We start from the raw sequence: 25441 nt of genomic DNA, 5'->3' as shown, positions 1-25441 counted from the left end.
TTAACAGCTCTGCTCGGAAAGCGGGAAGGCTGGAGGACAAAGGGAGGGAGAGCTGCTGAGCCCCCGGACGACAGAACTCAGTTTGGTGGGGAACAAAGGCGCTCGCCAGCGCCATCTCCCCCGCCCATCCCCCAGCCAAAATCCCAAAGAGAACCAGTTCCTGCCAGGGAACTTCCTCGCTCCGCGCAAACACCCAACTCTGTGCTTCTGTGGAGCCAAACCTCCGGCAGCGGATCTGACTCCCTCCCTCTGCCACAGGGCCCCTCCCGAAGTGGATCACCTAAGGAGAAGCGAGCTAAGCCTGCCCCTCCTGCCCCTGTGCACCTTGCCTACCCACCCCAGCTAATATGCCAGATCCCCAGCATCACAAGCCTGGCAGTGTGCAAGTAGCCCAGACGGGCCACGCCACCCCACAGTGAATCCCGCCCCTAGGAGAGGGGAAGAGAAGGCACACACCAGTCTGACTGTGGCCCCAGCGGTGGGCCAGGGACAGACATCAGGTCTGACTGCGACTCCACCCACCAACTCCAGTTATACACCACAGCACAGGGGAAGTGCCCTGCAGGTCCTCACCACGCCAGGGACTATCCAAAATGACCAAACGGAAGAATTCCCCTCAGAAGAATCTCCAGGAAATAACAACAGCTAATGAGCTGATCAAAAAGGATTTAAATAATATAACAGAAAGTGAATTTAGAATAATAGTCATAAAATTAATCGCCGGGCTTGAAAACAGTATAGAGGACAGCAGAGAATCTCTTGCTACAGAGATCAAGGGACTAAGGAACTGTCACGAGGAGCTGAAAAACGCTTTAAATGAAATGCAAAACAAAATGGAAACCACCACAGCTTGGATTGAAGAGGCAGAGGAGAGAATAGGTGAACTAGAAGATAAAGTTATGGAAAAAGAGGAAGCTGAGAAAAAGAGAGATAAAAAAATCCAGGAGTATGAGGGGAAAATTAGAGAACTAAGTGATACACTAAAAAGAAATAATATACGCATAATTGGTATCCCAGAGGAGGAAGAGAGAGGGAAAGATGCTGAAGGGGTACTTGAAGAAATAATAGCTGAGAACTTCCCTGAACTGGGGAAGGAAAAAGGCATTGAAATCCAAGAGGCACAGAGAACTCCCTTCAGACGTCACTTGAATCGATCTTCTGCACGACATATCATAGTGAAACTGGCAAAATACAAGGATAAAGAGAAAATTCTGAAAGCAGCAAGGGGTAAACGTGCCCTCACATATAAAGGGAGACCTATAAGACTCTTGACTGATCTCTCTTTTGAAACTTGGCAGGCCAGAAAGAATTGGCATGAGATTTTCAGTGTGCTAGACAGAAAAAATATGCAGCCGAGAATCCTTTATCCAGCAAGTCTGTCATTTAGAATAGAAGGAGAGATAAAGGTCTTCCCAAACAAACAAAAACTGAAGGAATTTGTCACCACTAAACCAGCCCTACAAGAGATCCTAAGGGGGACCCTGTGAGACAAAGTACTAGAGACATCACTACAAGCATAAAACATACAGACATCACAATGACTCTAAACCCGTATCTTTCTATAATAACACTGAATGTAAATGGAGTAAATGCGCCAACCAAAAGACAAAGGGTATCAGAATGGATAAAAAAACAAGACCCACCTATTTGCTGTCTACAAGAGACTCATTTTAGACCTGAGGACACCTTTAGATTGAGAGTGAGGGGATGGAGAACTATTTATCATGCTACTGGAAGCCAAAAGAAAGCTGGAGTAGCCATACTTATATCAGACAAACTAGACTTTCAATTAAAGGCTGTAACAAGAGATGAAGAAGGACATTATATAATAGTTACAGGGTCTATCCATCAGGAAGAGCTAACAATTATAAATGTCTATGCGCCGAATACCAGAGCCCCCAAATATATAAAACAACTACTCATAAACATAAGCAACCTTATTGATAAGAATGTGGTAATTGCAGGGGACTTTAACACCCCACTTACAGAAATGGATAGATCATCTAGACACACGGTCAATAAAGAAACAAGGGCCCTGAATGAGACATTGGATCAGATGGACTTGACAGATATATTTAGAACTCTGCATCCCAAAGCAACAGAATATACTTTCTTCTCGAGTGCACATGGAACATTCTCCAAGATAGATCATATACTGGGTCACAAAACAGCCCTTCATAAGTTTACCAGAATTGAAATTATACCATGCATACTTTCAGACCACAATGCTATGAAGCTTGAAATCAACCACAGAAAAAAGTCTGGAAAACCTCCAAAAGCATGGAGGTTAAAGAACACCCTACTAACGAATGAGTGGGTCAACCAGGCAATTAGAGAAGAAATTAAAAAATATATGGAAACAAACGAAAATGAAAATACAACAATCCAAACGCTTTGGGACGCAGCGAAGGCAGTCCTGAGAGGAAAATACATTGCAATCCAGGCCTATCTCAAGAAACAAGAAAAATCCCAAATACAAAATCTAACAGCACACCTAAAGGAAATAGAAGCAGAACAGCAAAGGCAGCCTAAACCCAGCAGAAGAAGAGAAATAATAAAGATCAGAGCAGAAATAAACAATATAGAGTCTAAAAAAACAGTAGAGCAGATCAACGAAACCAAGAGTTGGTTTTTTGAAAAAATAAACAAAATTGACAAACCTCTAGCCAGGCTTCTCAAAAAGAAAAGGGAGATGACCCAAATAGATAAAATCATGAATGAAAATGGAATTATTACAACCAATCCCTCAGAGATACAAACAATTATCAGGGAATACTATGAAAAATTATATGCCAACAAATTGGACAACCTGGAAGAAATGGACAAATTCCTGAACACCCACACTCTTCCAAAACTCAATCAGGAGGAAATAGAAAGCTTGAACAGACCCATAACCATCGAAGAAATTGATTCAGTTATCAAAAATCTCCCAACAAATAAGAGTCCAGGACCAGATGGCTTCCCAGGGGAGTTCTACGAGACGTTTAAAGCAGAGATAATACCTATCCTTCTCAAGCTATTCCAAGAAATAGAAAGGGAAGGAAAACTTCCAGACTCATTCTATGAAGCCAGTATTACTTTGATTCCTAAACCAGACAGAGACCCAGTAAAAAAAGAGAACTACCGGCCAATATCCCTGATGAATATGGATGCAAAAATTCTCAATAAGATACTAGCAAATCGAATTCAACGGCATATAAAAAGAATTATTCACCATGATCAAGTGGGATTCATTCCTGGGAAGCAGGGCTGGTTCAACATTCGCAAATCAATCAACGTGATACATCACATTAACAAAAAAAAAGAGAAGAACCATATGATCCTGTCAATCGATGCAGAAAAGGCCTTTGACAAAATCCAGCACCCTTTCTTAATAAAAACCCTTTAGAAAGTTGGGATAAAAGGAACATACTTAAAGATCATAAAAGCCATTTATGAAAAGCCCACAGCTCACATCATCCTCAATGGGGAAAAACTGAGAGCTTTTCCCCTGAGATCAGGAACACGACAGGGATGCCCGCTCTCACCGCTGTTGTTTAACATAGTGCTGGAAGTTCTAGCATCAGCAACCAGACAACAAAAGGAAATCAAAGGCGCCAAAATTGGCAAAGATGAAGTCAAGCTTTCGCTTTTTGCAGATGACATGATATTATACATGGAAAATCCGATAGACTCCACCAGAAGTCTGCTAGAATTGATACATGAATTCAGGAAAGTTGCAGGATACAAAATCAATGTACAGAAATCAGTTGCATTCTTATACACTAACAATGAAGCAACAGAAAGACAAATAAAGAAACTGATCCCATTCACAATTGCACCAAGAAGCATAAAATACCTAGGAATAAATCTAACCAAAGATGTAAAGGATCTGTATGCTGAAAACTATAGAAAGCTTATGAAGGTAATTGAAGAAGATTTAAAGAAATGGAAAGACATCCCCTGCTCATGGATTGGAAAAATAAATATTGTCAAAATGTCAATACTACCCAAAGCTATCTACACATTCAATGCAATCCCAATCAAAATTGCACCAGCGTTCTTCTCGAAACTAGAACAAGCAATCCTAAAATTCATATGGAACCACAAAAGGCCCCGAATAGCCAAAGGAATTTTGAAGAAGAAGACCAAAGCAGGAGGCATCACAATCCCAGACTTTAGCCTCTACTACAAATCTGTAATCATCAAGACAGCATGGTATTGGCACAAAAACAGACACATAGACCAATGGAATAGAATAGAAACCCCAGAACTAGACCCACAAACATATGGCCAACTCATCTTTGACAAAGCAGGAAAGAACATCCAATGGAAAAAAGACAGTCTCTTTAACAAATGGTGCTGGGAGAACTGGACAGCAACATGCAGAAGATTGAAACTAGACCACTTTCTGACACCATTCACAAAAATAAACTCAAAATGGATTAAGGACCTGAATGTGAGACAGGAAACCATCAAAACCTTAGAGGAGAAAGCAGGAAAAGACCTCTCTGACCTCAGCCGCAGCAATCTCTTACTCGACACATCCCCAAAGGCAAGGGAATTAAAAGCAAAAGTGAATTACTGGGACCTTATGAAGATAAAAAGCTTCTGCACAGCAAAGGAAACAACCAACAAAACTAAAAGGCAACCAACGGAATGGGAAAAGATATTTGCAAATGACATATCGGACAAAGGGCTAGTATCCAAAATCTATAAAGAGCTCACCAAACTCCACACCCGAAAAACAAATAACCCAGTGAAGAAATGGGCAGAAAACATGAATAGACACTTCTCTAAAGAAGACATCCGGATGGCCAACAGGCACATGAAAAGATGTTCAGCGTCGCTCCTTATCAGGGAAATACAAATCAAAACCACACTCAGGTATCACCTCACGCCAGTCAGAGTGGCCAAAATGAACAAATCAGGAGACTCTAGATGCTGGAGAGGATGTGGAGAAACGGGAACCCTCTTGCACTGTTGGTGGGAATGCAAATTGGTGCAGCCGCTCTGGAAAACAGTGTGGAGGTTCCTCAGAAAATTAAAAATAGACCTACCCTATGACCCAGCAATAACACTGCTAGGAATTTATCCAAGGGATACAGGAGTACTGATGCATAGGGGCACTTGTACCCCAATGTTCATAGCAGCACTCTCAACAATAGCCAAATTATGGAAAGAGCCTAAATGTCCATCAACTGATGAATGGATAAAGAAATTGTGGTTTATATACACAATGGAATACTACGTGGCAATGAGAAAAAATGAAATATGGCCTTTTGTAGCAACGTGGATGGAACTGGAGAGTGTGATGCTAAGTGAAATAAGCCATACAGAGAAAGACAGATACCATATGGTTTCACTCTTATGTGGATCCTGAGAAACTTGACAGGAACCCATGGGGGAGGGGGAGGAAAAAAGAAAAAAAAAAAAAAAAGAGGTTAGAGTGGGAGAGAGCCAAAGCATAAGAGACTGTTAAAAACTGAGAACAAACTGAGGGTTGTTGGGGGTGGGAGGGAGGGGAGGGTGGGTGGTGGGTATTGAGGAGGGCACCTTTTGGGATGAGCACTGGGTGTTGTATGGAAACCAATTTGACAATAAATTTCATATATTAAAAAAAAAAAAACAAAAAACAAAAAACAAAAGTGAGCTTTTTAATACTTATCTCTCACTTTTAATACAGTATTAGTTAAAATTATAAATGTTAAATCTGTGGAGAAGGTCCATAAATGCTTTAATGCATATAATTATTCCCAAGGCTTTTATTTTGGTTGAATAAGTAAACTATAGGTACAGGTTCTTATATAAATAAGTTTATTTACTTTTTAAATAGAATGTATGTCTAAAAGTACAATGAAATTCTGGCAACAACTACTTGGAGTTAGGCCCAACTCCTCCAGTTAAAGGCTTAGTCCTTCACAAGACTGCTCTCATTTCAGACATCAGCTGCAAGTTCAGGGGTCCCCAGTTACTACTGACAAGCTGGCTACAATTTTGGAGGTTCCTACAACCCCCTAGGTTCCACTGGAACAGCTCAGAGAACTTAGGGAAAGCACTATATAGTTGACCTTTGAACAACATGAGTTTAACTGTGTGGGTCCACTTAGACACGGATTTGTTTCAATAAATATAGTATAGTACTGTAAGCATATTTTTCTTCCTTATGATTTTCTTAGAATTTTCCTTTGTTTACCTTACTTTATTGTAAGAATATACAATATGATATACACAGGGTACAAAATGTGTGTTAATCAACTCTTTATGTTATCTGTAAGACTTCTAGTCAACAGTAGGCTATTAGTAGTTAAGTTTTGGGGGAGTCAACATTATACAAGTATTTTCAACTGCACTGGGAGTCACCATCCCTACCTCCCATGCTGTTCAGGGTCAACTGGACTTACAAGTAGAGTTTTATTATAGCAAAATGATATAAATCAGAAGTAGCCAAAATAAGAGCCACATAGGCAAGCTCTGGGAGGGTCCCAATCATAAGGCTTCCATGTTCTCTCCCCAAGAAGCCAGGAGGCATCACCCTGTCTACACATCAGTGTGTACTTAGCTGCCAGAAAGCTCATGTGAGCTTTGCACCCAGAGTTTTTATTGGGGCTTTATAATGTAGGCATGATTAATCAATTCTTTGGCACATGGTTAAGCTCAATCTACCCACCAAGAGATTGGGTGGATATCATGTGGCTTAAAACCCTGACTCTCTAAACTTGTTTTGTCTTTGTGGTGTAACCAGCACCACGTCCTGAGTCCTCTCTTTAACATAAACTCACCTATAGTCCAAGAAGCCACCATGAATAAGAAAGATTCAGAAAATGTCAGGACTTGAAGGCTACCTCCCAGGAATCAAAGACAAAGAACAGCCACATCCCTTATTATACAGCAGAAAGCTTTAGAGTTGGCAATAAGAAATGGTCTTGATAAAAAACTTGTGTGTAGCTGTACCTAAATGAATCTGAATGTGCCTAGTCATTGGGTAATTCCCAGTATCAGAATAAAAACAGCAACAGAACCCCACAACTATTAACACTGATGTTGAAACTTCCTGAGAAAATCTATAAGCACCTAGCAGATATGAAGACATAGGTCTTCATATGTATATAAGTAAATACAAATAAAATTAAAGGAGCATTTCACTGTAGTTATATAAATTTTCCTGAACACTTCATCATGAAAATTTTAATTACCCAATGTAGATTTATAACTTTACATCTACTGGATGTATGAGCTTGAATGGAACATTTGATTAGGGGAGTTTGGCTATAGATAATAATTTGGTTTTTCCATGTTACTGAGATATCAGTCCTCAATATATTATTGCAAAAGAATGTTATTTGAGAACTTTTCAATGATTTTTTTCAATATTTTTAAACCCACAAGGATAATTAAGTTCTAGCTAATTTTTTCTCATTCCTAACTGCAATCATGTACATATAATATACATTAAAGTAGCAGAGATTTTTGAGGTTGCTTTTGAGATTGATTCAGAAGTTTTAGTTAGAGTGCCAGAGTTGCTCATTCACACAACTGTAAATCAAAACCAACCAATATCTTCCATGTGCTTTTAAAGGGAATTCTTTATCAGCAGTACACCTTTCAGCAACACAATATAGTAATCGTGAAGGTTGTTGAAAGCTATTTTATCTGCTCATTCATAATTCAAATGAAAGAGGTGATTGGATATATCTCAAAGGCAATATGTCCTACGGCTGCCACTTTAAGCCTGCTGGTGTTTTGTATTTATTTCAGTCTGAAAGAGCAATCAGAACAGATATAGGATACAGAAAATATGATCAAAAGTCAGGAGTTTGATTTTCCATGTGTCAAATGCAGTGTTGAAGTGCTGAAAGTTTTAATACCCTAATTGTGAAGTCATTTATTTTATTCTAGCATTCCTCAGAAGGCATAAATTGCTACAAGATGCTATCAGTTTATTTAGTCTTAAAATGCATCAAATGTTTCTGTCTTTCCATCCCCTATGATTGTTTGGTGTTAATTGCCCTCAAAAATGATCTTAGCAGAGAAGGCAAGGGAATGCTTATCTAGCAATTTACTAGTAGCATTAAGGATTTTAATTGTGCTAGATAAACATGACAGGCAATTATTGAGTGTTGTTTCATACTAGAAAATAAAAATGGAATGCTAGGCATTATAGTCTTTTGCAGTTTTGTCTTTATGTCAATGCCTAATTTATATCTGTTAACAATTTAATAGGTTGAATTTTATTTGAGAGATGTTTTCTAGAATATGCTATTGGAAGATCAGACATAAAAGTTTTATATCTGCTTACTTCATAATACAATGTGAATCAGTCAGAAGTCACACATGTTAAGTCTCACTAATGCCATAATACTTCAACAGATAAAATGGAAAGAAAGAATTTCCATTTATCTGTTACTTTGTGAAGTAGTGACATGAACAATCATGTGATTCTCTTTTCAACTCTGAGTACTAAATAACAAAAGGTTAAAAGTTTACTTTTGTCGTCATTTTGAAGGTGGGGAAATGCAAGTCTTCTCGAAATATTTCAATAATTTATTACCTTTATAACAACAGATAAAGAAGGGTACTGTATCATAATAAAGGGGACAGTCTGAGAATCATATCTAACAATCATAAATATTTATGCCCCTGACATGATAGCACCCAAATATATAAAACAACTACAAACATAAAGTAACTCATTGATAATAATACACTGATAGTAGCACACTTTACCATCCCATTACATCAATGGACATATCATCTAAACATAAACAGGAAGACAATGGCTTCGAATGACACACTGGACCACAGTGTGAACTTAACAGATGTATTCAGAAAATTCCATCTAAAACAGCAGAATACACATTCTTTTCAAGTTCACATAGGTCATTCTCTAGAACAGATCAGATATCTGTATATACTAATATACAGATATACTAACATCTGATTAGTTTACAAAGCAAGCCTTAACAAATACAAAAAGATTGATGTCATACCATGCACGTTTTCTGACCACAGCACCGTTTTCTGACCACAGCACCTTCTACCTACTGTGAGTGGGTAGAAGTCCACCCAATAAAAAAAAATCTGAAATGCCACAAATATATGGAGGTTAAACAATGTTCTACTAAACAATGAATGGGTCAACCAGGAAATCAAAGAAGAAATTTTAAAAAATACATGTAAACAAATGAAAATGAAAACACAATGGTCCAAAGCCTTTGGGATGCAGCAAAAGTGGTCCTAACAGGGAAGTATATAGCAGTACAGACCTACCTTAAGAAGCAAGAAAAATCTCAAATAAACAACCTAACCTTATACTTAAAAGGGTTAGAAAAAGAACAAACACAAAGCCTAAACCAGGCAGAAGGAAGGAAATAATAAATATTAGAGTAGAAATAAATGATAAAAATAACAACAATAACAACAAAACAATAGAACAGATTAATGAAACTAGGAGTGGTTCTTTGAAAAAACTTACTAAAATTGATACACCTGTATCAAAAAGGAAAGACTTACCAAAAAGAGAAAGTACCCAAGTCAATAAAATCACAAATGAGAGAAGATAACTAACAATGCCACAGAAATACAAATAATTATACGAAATACTATGAAAAATTATATGCCAACAGATTGGACAACCTTGAATAAATGGATAAATTCCTAGAAATATATGAACAACCAAAACGAAAACAGGAAGAAATAGAAAACTTGAACATACCGATAACCAGCCAAATAATTGAATCAGTAACCAAAAAACTCCCAATAAACAAAGTCCAGGAGCATGGACTCACAGGCAAATTCTTCCAGACATTTAAAGAAGAGTTGATACCTATTCTTTTCAAACTATTCCCAAAAACAGAAAAGGAAGGAAAACTTCCAGACTCCTTCTTTGAGGTCAACATTACCCTGATACCAAAACCAGATAAAGACTCCACTAAAAAAGAGAACAGTAAGCCAATATCCCTGATAAACAGGGATGCAGAAATTCTCAATACCAGACCAGTAAGCCAAATGCAACACTCAGCGTTATATACTACATTAATAAAAGAAAGGATAAAAGCCATATGATTCTCTCGATAGATGCAGAAGAAGCATTTGACAAAGAACAACATCCATTCATGATAAAAACTCTCAACAAAGTTGGGATACAGGGAACATAACATAATAAAGGCCATATATGAAAAACCCACAGGTAATATCATCCTAAATGGGGAAAAACTGAGAGCTTTTTCTCTACAGTCAGGAACACTGGGGATGTCCACTCTCATCATTGTTACTTAACATACTACTGGAAATCTTAACCATAGCAATCACACAACAAAAATAAATAAAAAGCATCCAAATCAGTAAGGAAGACGTAAAACTTACACTACTTGCAGATGACATGGTACTCTATATAGAAAACCAGAAAGACTCCACCAAAAATTGCTAGAACTGATACAAGAATTCAGTAAAGTCGCAGGATAAAAAATTAATGTACAGAAATATGTTGCATTTCTATACACCAATAATGAAGCAGAAGAGAGAAAAATTAAGGAATCATTCCCATTTACAAGTGCACCAAAAACAACACGATACCTAGGAATAAACCTAACTAAAGAAGTTAAAGACCTATACTTTGAAAAATATAAAACACCAATGAAAGGAATTCATGAGGACACAAAGCAGTGAAAAAACAGTCCATGCTCATGGATTGGAGGAGCAAATATTATTAAAATGTCTATACTACCCAAAGCAATTTACTCATTCAATGAAATCCCTATCAAAATAGCATCAACATTTGTCACAGAGCTAGAACAAACAATCCTAAAACTTGTATGGAACCACAATAGATCCTGAATAGCCAAAGCAGTCTTGAAAATCAAATCTGGAGGCATCACAAAACCAGATCTCAAGTTATATTACACAGCTTTAGTGATCAAAGCAGTATGGCGCTGGTACAAAAACAGACACATAAATCAATGGAATAGAAAAGAAAACCCAGAAATGAACCTACAACTATATGGTCAATTAATCTTCAACAAAGCAGGAAAGAATATCCAATGGGAAAAAGACAGTCTTTTCTTTTTTATTTTTTTTATTATTTTTTTTTAATGTTTATTTTTGAGACAGAGACAGAGCATGAACAGGGGAGGGGCAGAGAGAGAGGGAGACACAGAATCTGAAACGGGCTCCAGGCTCTGAGCTGTCAGCACAGAGCCCGATGTGGGGCTCGAACTCAGGGACTGTGAGATCATGACCTGAGCCGAAGTCGGAGGCTTAACCGACTGAGCCACACAGGCGCCCCAAGACAGTCTTTTCAACAAATGGCATTGGGAACATTGGACCATCTTCTTATACCATACACAAATTTAAAGTGGATTAAAAATATAAATGTGAGACATAAAACCATAAAAATCTTCAAGGAAAACATAGGCAGCTATTTCTTTGACATCAGCCATAGCAACGTCTTTATGGATATGTCTCCTGCGACAGGGAAACAAAAGCAAAAATAAACTATTGGAACTACACCAAAATAAAAAGCTTCTGTACAGTGAAGGAAACAATCAACAACTCTAAAAGGCAACCTGTGGAATGAGAGAAGATATTTGCAAATGGCATATCTGATAAAGGGTTAGTATCCAAAATCTATAAAAACTTATCAAACTCAACACCTAAAAAATGAATAATCCAGTTAAAAATGGACAGGAGATGTGAATAGACATTTTTCCAAAGAAGACATACAGATGACCAACAGACACATGAAAAGATGCTCAACATCACTGATCATCAGGGAAATACAGATCAAAACTATAATAAGATATTACCTCACACCTGTCAGAATGGCTAAAATCAACAACACAACAAACCAACAAGTATTGGTGAGGATATGGAGAAAAAAAAAGGAATCCTTTCGCCTTGTTGGTGGGAATGCAAACTGGTGCAGCCACTCTGGAAAACAGTATGGAGGTTCCTCAAAAAAGTGAAAAATAGAACTGTAAAATCCAGCAGTTGCACTACTATGTGTTTACACAAGGAATACAAAAATACAAATTCGCAGGGATACACGCACCCCAATGTTTATAGCAACATTATTTACAATAGCCAAATTATGAATGAGTATAGGGGGAAAAAAGAGAGGCAAACCAAGAAGCAGACCCTTAACTATAGAGAACAAACTGATGGTTACCAGTAGGGAGATAGGTTAAATTGCTGGTGGGGATTAAGGAGGGCACTTGTGTTGAGCACTGGGTATTGTATGGAAGTGTTGAATCACTGTATTTTATACCTGAATCAATATTAGATTGTATGTTAATTAACTGAAACTTAAATAAAAACTTTAAAAGTATAAAATAATTTATACCTTTGAAATACTAGCATGCTTTGCCAAAGCTATTGATCACATTTGGAAATATTTGGTATTTTAAAAAATTGTGCTTTTACAAGCATTAAACAGTTTGGTCACAGAATACCATTGATTTGGAAATGACTTTAGGCATTTCTACAGTTTGATTTTATTTCATAAACTATTACTTTGAAATATAAAATGAATTATTACTGGCCCTTTTGAGAGTTCCATTTTTAAGCATCTCCTACTGGTTTAGATAAATTTAATTTCTAAGCTATGCTATATGAAAGGCAGAATGAGATTTAAAATTTGTTTCAGTTCAAAATAGTGAGATGGGCTTGTTTCCCTACCTCAAACCATAATCAAAGTCAAAGATTTAAGTAGACACTGCAATCTATTTGAAGAATAGTTACACTTTTCAAAATTTTGGTAAACACTGTCATAAGGTACTTTCATTTTTTATTAAACTTTCCTCTATATCATTATCAATAGTCCAGATGCCTTTTTCAGTATCAGAAGTACATTCAAAACTTAGCATTGGTGTCTTTTTTCTGTCTTTAGTGTTTCACAGCTGACAAAGCCCCAGCTGCCTCATCTGCCCTCTTGAAGGCTAGCTGAGACTAATTCCTACATTTTTGAAAATTCTTTCACTGCACCCTGCTCTTTATGCCAAATTTGTGATCCTATCTTTAAAAAGATTTTTTTTTAATTTTTTTTTCAACGTTTATTTATTTTTGGGACAGAGAGAGACAGAGCATGAATGGGGGAGGTGCAGAGAGAAAGGGAGACACAGAATCGGAAACAGGCTCCAGGCTCCGAGCCATCAGCCCAGAGCCCGACGCGGGGCTCGAACTCACGGACCGCGAGATCGTGACCTGGCTGAAGTCGGATGCTTAACCGACTGCGCCACCCAGGCGCCCCATAAAAAGATTTTTTTTTATACTTTACTTACAATTAGGTGGTACCTTCTGATGCATCAAATTCTCTCCTAGGAATAGTCCCCCCAAAATTACATATGTTCACCAAAAGACATATTCTAGAAGGCTCATAGCAATATTGTTAACAGTAGCTTCACATTGAAAAATATCCATTCATGTCTTCTGCCTCAAAAAATTAAAGATAGAACTACCCTATGACCCAGCAATACCCCTGCTAGGAATTTACCCAAGGGATACAGGAGTGCTGATGCAGAGGGGCACGTATACGCCAATGTTTATAGCAGCACTTTCAACAGTAGCCAAATTATGGAAAGAGCCTAAATGTCCATCAACTGATGAATAGATAAATAAGATGTAGTTTATATATACAATGGAATACTACTTGGCAATGAGAAAGAATGAAATCTGGCCATTTGCAGCAATGTGGATGGAACTGGAGGGTATTATGCTAAGTGAAATAAGTCAGGTAGAGAAAGATATCATATGTTTTCATTCATATGTGGATCTTGAGAAACTTAACAGAAGACCATGGGGAGGGGAAGGGGGGGAGAAAAGTTAGAAGGAGAGAGGCAAACCATAAGAGACTCTTAAGGACTGAGAACAAAGTGAAGGTTGTTGGGGGTGGGGAAGAAGGGAAAGTGGGTGATGGGCATGGAGGAGGGCACTTGTTGGGATGAGCACTGGGTGTTGTATGGAAACCAATTTGCTAATAAATTATATTTAAAAAAAATATCCACTCACCATCATTAGAATGTACGAATAAGCCATAATATTATAAACACAATAGAATATTATATATCAATTAAAATGAATAGCCTTATGGGGCGCCTGGATGGCTCAGTCGGTTGAGCTTCCTACTTCGGCTCAGGTGATGATCTCAGTCTGTGAGTTCAAGCCCTGCGTCAGGCTCTGTGCTGACAGCTCAGAGCCTGGAGCCTGCTTCAGATTCCGTGTCTCCCTCTATCTCTGCCCCTCCCCCATTCATGCTCTGTCTTTCTCTGTCTCAAAAATAAATAAACATTAAAAAATAAATAGCCTTCAACAACATGCAAAAATATGGATCAATCTCATGCCACATTATAGAATGAAAGAAAGCTTGCCCACATGGTTATTCACTGTATGACTCCATTTACGTAACATTTTTTAAAAGTACAATTCTGCATTGTGAGAAATTAGGGTAGCTGCCATGTGAGAAGGGGTAGTGATTGGAAGGGAGCACCAAAGAGGTTTCTGGATTCATGTGTGTGTTCAATGCACTTCGTACTTATGAAATTGTACAAAAGATGCACATTTGTGTATGGAGACTAAGTTTAAAACAGCTAATGTGTAACTTTGGCAAAAATACAGGGACTGTATGTAGAAAGATATGTACAAATCTGCCTCTCCTCCAGATTCAACTGGTTCTGACTTGTCTTACAACAGCATTCCCTAATTTCAGTCCCACACACTCACACATTTATAAATGAGTACAAGGATGACTGGTGAAACTTAGATAAGCTCAATGGATTGTTTCAGTCTCAGTATCTTGGTTGAAATTATACTATAGTTACTGTTTTAAGTAACTAGGAAAAGTAGACAAGGGACCTCTTGATATTATTTCTCGTATTTCTTGCAATTGTATGTGAATCCACAATTACCTTGATAAAAGGATTTCAATAAAAAAACAATGGTGAGTAAACGCAAGAAAATACATTAAATTTCTAAAAGTAAGACCCTATCCCAACTGAACTGTATCATAATGTTGGGGATTGCTAGAAACCTGCAATTTTAGCATGTGTTCCACATAATTTGTGTAAAGCTAGGAAATACTGTGTAGTAACTGGCTAGCTTTTTAACACTGTCTCAACTGTAACTTTGGTTACAAGCTTCTAGATGAAATTTATCATACTGGTTTTTAGGTGGTCTTGTTTCGCTATAATGAAAGGTTCTCTTTTAAATCTACCTACAATAAAAAGAATGAAATACTTAGGAATAAATTTAACAAATGAAGTGTTAAGATGTGTACACTAAAAATTAGAAAACATCAGTGAAAGAAATGAAAGACCTAAATAAATGGAAAGAAATTCCAAGTATCTGGATTATTAAGATGGCAATACTTCCAAATTGATCAAGCTATTCAGCATAATTCCCATCAAAAACTTAGCTGCCATTTTGGGTAAGACTTGACAAGGTGATTCTAAGATGCATATGGAAATGCAAAGCACCCAAAAGCTGAAATTATTTTAAAAAATAAGAGCAAAGTAGGAGGACTCACGCATTCTGACTTCAGAACTTCAAAACAAAGTTACAGTAATCAAGACAGTGTGGTATTGGCATAGAGATCAATAGAATGGCATTTAGAATTGAGATATAAACCCTTATATTTATGGTCAATTGATTTTCAACAAGGGTACCAAAATAATTCAATGTAGAAAAAATAGCCTTTTCAACAAATGGGCCTGGAATAACATGATAACCACATATAAAAGAATGAAGTTGGACCCCCCCACACACAGCTTTTCATAACATATACAAAAATTAAGTGAACCATATTCCTAAATATGAGAGCTAAAACTATAAAACTCTTAGAAGAAAACCTAGGTGTAAATCTTTATTACCTCAGATTAGGTAATAGTTTTCTAGATGTGACCTCAGAGCCCAACAACCAAAGAAAAACATAGGTAAATTAGACTCATTGACATTTAAAATTTCGTTCTTCAAAGGACCCTAAAATTAAAAAGACAAGTTTTGACAAATGTAGAAGTTGGAACACGCATACCTTGCTAGTGATATTATAAAATGGTACACTTTTGGAAAACAGTTTGACAATTGCCTCAAAAAGTTAAATATAGAGTTACCATATGAGCCAGCATTCCACTTGTAGATATACACCCATGAGAATTAAAAACATGTTCAAACAGAAATTTATACACAAATGTTCACAGCATTATCCATAATATACAAAATAGGAAAATAACTAAAATATCAATCAACTGATGAATGGATAAGCAAAATATATCTATACAATGGATCATTATTCAGTCACAAAAAGGAATGATGTACTAACATATGCTATAACCTAGAGGAACCCTGAAAACACTATACTAAGTGAAATAAGCCAATCAGAAAGACCACATAATGTTTGATTTCATTTTATGAGATGTCCAGAATTGGTGCATTCTTAGGGATAGAAAATAGATGAGTGGTAGCCAGGGTGTCGAGGGAAAGGAAAATAGGAAATGGCTGCTAACGGGTATAGGGTTCCTCTTCGTGGTGATGAAAATGTTCTAAAATTAGATAGTCGTGACAGTTGTATGACCCACTGAATATATTAAAATCCAAAACGTGAGCTGACTTTTATGGTATGTGAATTTTCTCCATAAAAAATTTATAAACCTACCTAGAGTTCCCTTGTAACAAGTTGTTTATATTATTATCATTTTCAAAATCAAATCCTTGAAGTTGATGTAAAATGTTACAAGAACAATCCCTCTGCACATCAGAGTATTACACAGAACAGCCGTGCATTTGACTCTCGACCAAGGGAAATTTTGCTTTTTCCACATTTTGGCCTGGAGAATACTAATGATAAATTGATACTGTGAAATGCCAAGTTGGTAATAAGGGACTGTTCCAGGAAAATGCACCCATTTCTCAAATCACATCTGTAGATGATTAAGTTAATTGGCTGTGTGATTTGATGGAACGAGTAATGGACTAGACCCCATCTCTTACTGTGTGCCCCCACACTTGTCAATTACCTTTCTGCATTTGTTAGAATATCTATCGAGTAGAAAATCAACACCTACCTGCCCGATACATTTATAAGATTTTTGAGACAATCAAATGAAAACAAGATGTAAAGTTGTTTTGAAATTGACAGCACTATAAAAATATGAGACATTATTTATTTAACATTCTTCACTCTCCTTCTCCGGATTTGATTTTCAAAGAAGGGAAAGCATAAGGTGCTGAGTTAAAGGCTCCCTTTCAGATATTGATTGAGAGGCTCTGGCTTTCTTCTTGAGGAAGAACATTGCATGGACTCAAAAACTTGAACTTGCGTGACATTAACAGAGAGCATTTTATAGAAAACTGTTATAATTTTTTTAATGTATCATTCTGACAGCATGAGAATGATATAGCAGCAGACAGGTTATTGTCAATTAAACACGAGCTGTCAGAAAGTCAGAAATGTTGAGGTATGGTGAGCATGAATCCTAAGCAGATCATATGGCAGCTGCTCAGCTGTTATTTTAACAGAGTCTCTGTACGTGTGTGTCATTTTCCTGCAGAATTTAATTTGAGTCCCTAACGACGGAGACATCTTTGCATTTGCATGTTGCTGTCAAGTCGAACTTGGACCTTCTAAGTGAGCTAGCATGGTGGGTGGTAGTGTGCAAGTGACATGTGGAGGAAATGGCTCTCATCTCATTTTCTTCCATTTAGGTTACATTGAAGAGGCTTGCATCATCCCTTGTCCCTCTGACTGCAAGCTTAGTGAGTGGTCCAACTGGTCACGGTGCAGCAAGTCCTGTGGGAGCGGTGTGAAGGTTCGGTCTAAATGGTTGCGTGAAAAACCATACAATGGAGGGAGGCCTTGCCCTAAATTGGACCATGTCAACCAGGTATTTTCTCCCATTGATTCTTATATTGAGAATACTGCATATTGTTTACAATCACTGTGATCTATTTTTTTCTTCAAATGGAGAGGAGTAAATAATAGCCCCTTTCAAATAAGAAATTTGACCCATTTTACCTTTAGAATGCCTGAGTTAATGTATGTATGCTATTAAAATACCAAATCAGATATATCATCTTTGCATCACATTTAGTACCCAGCATGTATATGCATATGAATATAATTAAATGGAAATTAAAACGACACCTACCTTTAAGATAATATCATAAAATTGTATCTAGCTGTGTGCTGAGAGCAAGATTGTCTCATTATTATACTTCCCTAGAATGTCAGAAAAGATATCTCCATTACCAACTACTTAAAATGAAAGCAAGTATATGGGTTGGGTCTAAAACTAGGAAATAGGTTTTGGATGTTCATTTAAATTTGTTTGATATAAAGTATGTTAAGAAAAAAAGAAATATAAAGATGACCTCAAAGTCAGTGTTACTATGTTATCTACCAGTTTAGTCATTGACCTGTTCAATTTTATCTGGAACTTTATTTGATTTTGTATGCTCACTTCATTATCTGCTGTTCATAGTTGTTACTTGTGTTCTACTGGAGATATGAAGTAAAAAGGCTAATAGAGGGAATGGTGACAAATTCAAATGTAATATAAGATGTAGGCAGTTATTATCTTGTTTGACCTACATGTGAGTTAAAAAAGAATAAATTTAATATAGTATATGTAGATATTAAGGTATGAATTTATATTGTCAGAGTCAAATGAACTAAGTCATATATATGAACCAACCTTAAATATGTAGATAGGTTTCACGCATACACAGACCATCTAATTTTAATCTCCAAACACACTGCTTTCCAATACACGTACTTTACTTCCTAAATTGACTTAAATTATTAATGATAATAAAGGTATACTATAGGGTGCTCCCTTCAACTTGCTAAATGGAATGCCGCCCAATTCCTGAATCAGATAATAAAGCCAATTAGATCTTCAAAAATAACAATGATGAAGTAAAAATAAATGTACACCCTAGAGAAAATAAATTTTGAATAAAGAAATTAAAGATGAACAAAATGGAGAATTACATGCTACAGGAAGTACTGCTCTGAAAAAAATGTTGGTTTTTCCCTTGAGTGAATTTACTGCACGTTCCCTTAAAGGCATCCAAAGGCAAATAATACACTGCACTGCCGCCATCTACTGGTAATTGAGTTTCCCTGCCAGAGTGAATATTTGCAAAGAAGAAAAAAATTCAGTTACCTGACCCTAATGAAACAGAATAACTGAAATGTAAGGTTCATAATGCAAAAGAATATTTTTTACAAGTTTTGAAATCTTAAATTTCCAATGGTAAATTTAATTTGTAATAACTTTTGATCCATGATTCTAATAAAGAGAAATTTGACATATGCACATAGGTTCAGAGTGTGTGTGTGTGTGTGTGTATACAGCCAGTCAGCCCTTCAATTAAATAAGCCATGCTTGCCTCAGCATTTTTTTACTAGTACATTTTTAAAGGTTCAAGACCTTCTGCCAAGTTGTCTTTGCTATGAAAATTCTTTTACCTAAATCATTTCTCTGTCACTCTCCAACTCTGATAAAATTTAATTTTGATGGTGACATTTGCGAACTTGTTAATCAGCTTACTGGTGTAAATTACAACATTAACAACTGAAAAATTCCAGCTAAAACGAGAAATACTAGATTGCTGACTATTTGAGTATAAATGTCCTACATTTAAAAAAATAGAATTTTCTAGGATTTATCAGTAACATGTTAGTAAAGAATATGCCAAGGTTTGTGTTAATTTTGAAAATTATAAGTCACATGGATTTTTTGCTATAATTCTACATTCCTCAATAAAATAATCAGTGGTCCATTGACTTGAAAATGGTCTTTGATTTTCCACTTTCTAATTAAGGAAGCAAATTCTCATATCCTTGTAGATGGATTGATTAAATGTAGATGGATTGATTAAAATCAATAGATTAATCAATCAATCTATGGATAGATTTCATTCCCAATTTGGATCACAAAATATTTGCAGTCATTTATCAATCCCGCATGATATGTATTTTTAGGTCTAGTCAGTTTCTTAAGATTTCTTCATCCTGTTCATCTAATTTTTACCTTGACTGTGCTGTTTGCAATACTCATTTGTGTATCTTCACTTTCTACAATAATTAGGAGTTGCTTTTTCTCTTTTAGGGCTTAATAAAATTATTCTAATCATTTACCAAAAAAGAAAAGTAGACTTTTATGTGTGGATAACATAATATTTAAAACTTAGAACATGAATTTTTTTGTTCAATACACTGACATTTTTTCCTTATTTTTTTTCTTTCTTTTCCTCATTCCTGTTGAACACTACTCCAGGCACAGGTAAGAATTTTTAAACCTCCTGATTCGTGGTAGAGTGCTGCTTGTTTTCTTTTTCACTCCTGACTTCAGAGAATGGATTTCTTTTTCTGCTGTTGTCTTTTATCTTTTACAGGGAGAAAATAGGACATTTTCCATACAATTTTTGTTTTGCATCTGTTTCTCTCTCTCCCTCTCCTTTTGTCCTTCTAGCTTGCTACCTGTGTTTTCTCATTTTAATATCAGGGCCTGAGATACAGGAGTTGGGGGAACAAGTTTCACTTCACCAGCCTTGAAAAGGCAAAGACACCTCTTGTTAATGATGTCATGCTTCTTGGAGGGAGGGGTAAAAGTGCAGGTAGGCTGAGGATGGGTGACAGGAAGTTGCTCTGAACTGATTTGTATTCAGTCCAGTGTAGAAGATTAAAATGAAAACCATTGAAAGATTAGGAAAATGGCATTTCTCTTTCAACGTTTTCCTTCCCCACAAGTTGTAGGGTAATGTTTTACCTGGTAGTATTTAGTCCCATTTAAATACAGTACCCATTGTGAAGGTGATCATTTATAACACTAATTGTGGATTCTTATGCCAACAGCGCATATGATTTATTCTCACTTGGAATGGGTCGCCTTTACTCACTCACTGAAATTTGCACAAAAGAATACCTCCAAGGGGCTATTTATATCTATATTTTCTGGATTTTTCTGGAATTAAGTAGTTACAAAAAACATACATATACGTGTGTGTGTGTGTGTGTGTGTGTGTGTGTGTGTGTGTGTGTGTGTTATGAAATAGGAAATAGAGTTGAATGACCATAGATTTTGAAATCATTTTAAAAGACATTTTTCTTTAACGGTTGAGTCAGCTGTGTTGCAGTAGATTATGGTTTATTTATTTCCTTGATTTAGTCATTGTTCTCCTTGAGAAAAGAGCAAAATTGGTTCATTGTTCTAAAATCCTGAGACCAACACCCCACCCTAAATGTGGGGCTTTCAGCCTTCATGGACACCGGAGGACAGACAAGTTTGCTTTGTGTTATGTGGCTCTCCCTGCTTTGGGCTGTAGCTGTATAATACGAGACCAATTTCAGACCTTGCTTCCAAGCCCTGAATGATTGAGGGTTAGTTTTAAAGAGGCTTATTTCCTTATTTTTTACCGTTTAACTCAGTTTCACATATGGAATGCAAAAAAAAAAAGAGTATAAATTCTTATTATTACATACATTTATTTGAAAAACAGGCCAAGTCATATTTTTTTAAAAAACAACTAGTTTTATATGCTTATTTACTTTATTAATTCATCTATTCATTCATTCATCTATTCAACAAACCTCTGTGGAATGCCTAACATCTGAGCACTCTGGCCTAAGCATTGGAGACACACAGGCCTGTGAACAAGACAGATGGCCCATGAAATCACAGTGCTGTGTGGTGTGGGTCAGTATGGGACAGTGTGTAATGGGTCTCATGTGCTCCACCTGATCAGATCTGCACCTGTGATGTCAAACAGGATCAAGAGAACACAGCATCGCTAACCCTGCCCATCACTACTCTAACTCTCAGATTTCCTATATTCCTAGTTTAGAATAATGAACCAGAAAGGAGAGGAGTGAAAAGAATGTAATGATTGTTGTGATGTGAAGTGTCCCCACATATCCTCATCAGGTTCCCTGAGGAGAAATCCCTGAGAATTCATTGTGTGTGTTTCAGGTGTATGAGGTCGTTCCTTGCCACAGCCAGTGCAACCAGTACGTATGGGTCACAGAGCCATGGAGCATCTGCAAAGTGACCTTTGTCAACATGCGAGATAACTGTGGAGAGGGTGTGCAAACCCGAAAAGTGAGGTAAGGCCAAGCCTGGTTACGTGGACAAGGAACGTGCGATCTCCTCCTGATCTCACGTGTGCCACTCTCACTCCTCCCCAGTCTCCTGAATAAAACTGTCTTTAGTTTTATTTTTAGGGAATCTGAATGTATGGAAAACTCTAAGGGGATCTGCTTCAAGCAACAGTTTGTCACACTGGGTCTTCTGACATCAGGAGCCTCACTTCAAGGCGCTCCTGTGAAAAGAAAGGTTCACATATTGAATACAAGCTGAACTCATGCAGATTTTCTCAACCCCAGTGCTTTTTTCTTGAAGGCCAAAAATATTTCTTACTGCTTTTTAACGATAATCTATTATAAATCCTTGCTCCTTTACATCAAACTGGCTAAGTTTTGAATATTCTCTTCTCCTCCAGGAAGCCTTCTCTGGCCGCACTGCCCAGTAGGGTAGCCACTAGCCATATGTGGCTATTTAACTTAAAATTTTTTTAATGTTTATTTATTTTTGGGAGACAGAGTAAGGGAGGGACAGAGAGAGAGGGAGACACAGAATCTGAAGCAGGCTCCAGGCTCTGAGCCGTCAGCACAGAGCCCCACATAGGGCTTGAGATCATGACCTGGGCTGAAGTCAGACGCTCAACTGACTGAACCACCCAGGTACCCCTATTTCACTTTAAATTTAAACTGATTAAGGGGCACCTGGGTGGATCACTCAATTAAGCAACAGACTCTTGGTTTCGCCTCAGGTCATGATCTCACAGTTTGCGAGTTTGAGCCCCACATTGAGCTCTGCACTGACAGTACTGAGCCTGCTTGGGATTCCTCTTTCTCTATCCTTCCCATTCCCTGTCTCCCTCTCTCTCTCTCTCAAAATAAATAAATAAACTTTAAAAAATACATTTAAACTAGTTACAATTAAATTAAGAATGCATTTCCTGGGGCGCCTGGGTGGCGCAGTTGGTTAAGCGTCCGACTTCAGCCAGGTCACGATCTCGCGGTCCGGGAGTTCGAGCCCCGCGTCGGGCTCTGGGCTGATGGCTCAGAGCCTGGAGCCTGTTTCCGATTCTGTGTCTCCCTCTCTCTCTGCCCCTCCCCCGTTCATGCTCTGTCTCTCTCTGTCCCAAAAATAAATAAACGTTGAAAAAAAAAATTAAAAAAAAAAAAAAAAGAATGCATTTCCTCAGCCACACTAGACACATTTCAAGTGCTCAATAGCCAGAGGTGGCTAACAGCTGTTCTGTCAGACTGCAGAGATATAGAGTATTTCCATCATCACAGAAAGTTCTATTGAGCAGTGTTGCCCTATAGTACCCCATATACCCCTCTTTGTTTTGAAAGGATCCATTTACTGATCTGTCATTTTTATTAAACTCTATCATTTTCTCCAAACTGAGATCCTGTCATATTCATACAAATTCCCTAATGCTTAATACAAGTTTTATACTCATTAAGTTGCCCCTAAGTATCTGCATATGCCTCTTAGGGGTTCTAGAACCCTACCAAACAAGTGTATTTGGTTTTATTATCTCCACTTTGTAGAGTAGACTCAGAATTACTAAGTGATTTACCTAAAACACACATCTAGAAAAGTGACAGAATTGGCATTCAATCCACAGTCTCTTGTCACTCTTTTTTTCTATACTGAATTTTTTTAATGTTTATTTTTGAGAGCGAGAGAGAGTGAGTGAGAGGGGGAAGGGCAGAGAGAGAAGGAGACAGGGAATCTGAAGCAAGCTCCAGGCTCTGAGCTGTCAGCACAGATCCCGATGCGGGGCTCGAACCCACAAACCGTGAGATGTTGGCCCGAGTTGAAGTTGGACGCTCAACCAACTGAGCCACCTAGGTGCCCTGTTTTATCACTTTTTATACCAGTTTCTTCCAACCCTTCTGAGTGACACACAGTATAGACAAATGTAAAAACATCCAGAACTTGACTACTTATGTTATGAGGAAGCCCACTGTCACTCATGATCTAACTTTTCATGAATAAGATTTATATTTCTCAACAGAAAAGTAGAGCAAATTAGCATTCGTATCATAAAACTTTGGCACACTATGTGTAACTTTGCTTCCAGGAATAATAATTTCTATCTGTTTTTCCCAAGCCCTCTGAACTCTCAAGGTATTTTTCTGAGGAACTTAATAAAGGTGGAAGAGGGCCTGTGAGGTAATAGGATAGGGAAATGTAAGGAAAAGACAGAGATTCCGTTTTCCACCATTCCCTTCCAAATTTAAAATTTCTCCTTCAAATTTAAAAATACTTTCCTTATAAAAGATTTTTTGATCAAGTTGGACTTTTAGTTAGTAAGAAAAAGCGTAATAAAGAACAAGTGGCACACCTGAGTGACTCAATCGGTTGAGCCTCCGACTCTTGCTTTCAGCTCAGGTCATGATCCCAGGGTCATGGGATGGAGCCCTGTGTTGGACTCCACGCTGAGCATGGAGCCTGCTTAAGATTCTCCCTCTCCCTCTGCCCCTCTCCTGACTTATGCTCTCTTTCTCTCTCTCTAAAAACAAATGTTTTTAATTAAAAAAAAAGAAACCATTCTTTCAGCTTTCCCTTCAACTATCTGTGTACATGTTGCTTTTTCTTGGTTAATAAATACATATTCTCACCATTTCCAAATACCTCTTAATCAAAGTAACTTTTGAGATCAATTTATGTTTTTAGTAAACATCTTTAATGTAAATAGAGAAAATAGAAGGTCAGTATTGATTATGATCTCTGATCACATAATAATGTTCCTTTTTGTTACTGACTCAGTAGTAAACCTCTCTAACCTTATCCTCTGCTAATAATTAAGGTCAAAATGTACCGAGACAGCATATTCCAATTTATCCAATCCCATTCTTTCTCTTTTAGGATGGTATGGCATAGCATACACTAAGTGGCTGAAGTGATTTTCCATGGTCAGAAGGGATATTTGCTCACGGACATTATTTTTAGAATTGCCAGCACATGGTGACAATTAAAATTAATAATAATAATAAAAGGCAACAGATTTGGTTACTTTTATGGTTGCTTTTGAATTCTCTGCAATATAGCCCCTTATTGTCACAGCTGTGGTGGGCCTTTGGATCCACCCTTTGCCTTCAGCTTGGTTCTGCATGATGTTATTTCTAATACAGTTCAGTTTTCTCACATCATAATTCCGTCTCCTGTGGAAAGGAGAAAGGCCAAGAATGTGAAGAAAGCAAATGCACTCAAAGTGCCTTCCTTTGTGCTTAAAACTTGATCCAAATATTTAGTCTGTACTCTAGAGTGATTTTAAAAGCTGGTTAATACCAAATGAAGTAAATAAAACATAAAGAATCTGAATGTCAACAATAAGGGTCTTTTTAGCAATTGTGGCACCTTGAAATGAGGCTATTTGAATATAGTCACTA

At 37.2% G+C, this 25441-nt stretch overlaps 1 protein-coding gene across 3 annotated transcripts in view; it reads left to right on the top strand.

Annotated features, from left to right (window-relative positions):
• The window catches only part of THSD7A (thrombospondin type 1 domain containing 7A), a 443308-nt gene that overhangs the window by 379268 nt on the left and 38599 nt on the right, over nt 1-25441 (top strand). For all 3 annotated transcript variants that reach the window (XM_045494930.1, XM_045494931.1, XM_045494929.1), the window contains 3 exons: nt 17671-17849; nt 20250-20255; nt 21942-22075. In XM_045494930.1, the coding sequence (XP_045350886.1) occupies nt 17671-17849; nt 20250-20255; nt 21942-22075 (319 nt within the window). The remainder of the gene's footprint in view (nt 1-17670; nt 17850-20249; nt 20256-21941; nt 22076-25441) is intronic.

The sequence above is a fragment of the Leopardus geoffroyi genome, chromosome A2 (assembly GCF_018350155.1).
Source record: "Leopardus geoffroyi isolate Oge1 chromosome A2, O.geoffroyi_Oge1_pat1.0, whole genome shotgun sequence".
In the NCBI taxonomy this organism is placed as follows: Eukaryota; Metazoa; Chordata; class Mammalia; order Carnivora; family Felidae; genus Leopardus; species Leopardus geoffroyi.
This window is presented reverse-complemented; position numbering and strand designations above follow the sequence as displayed.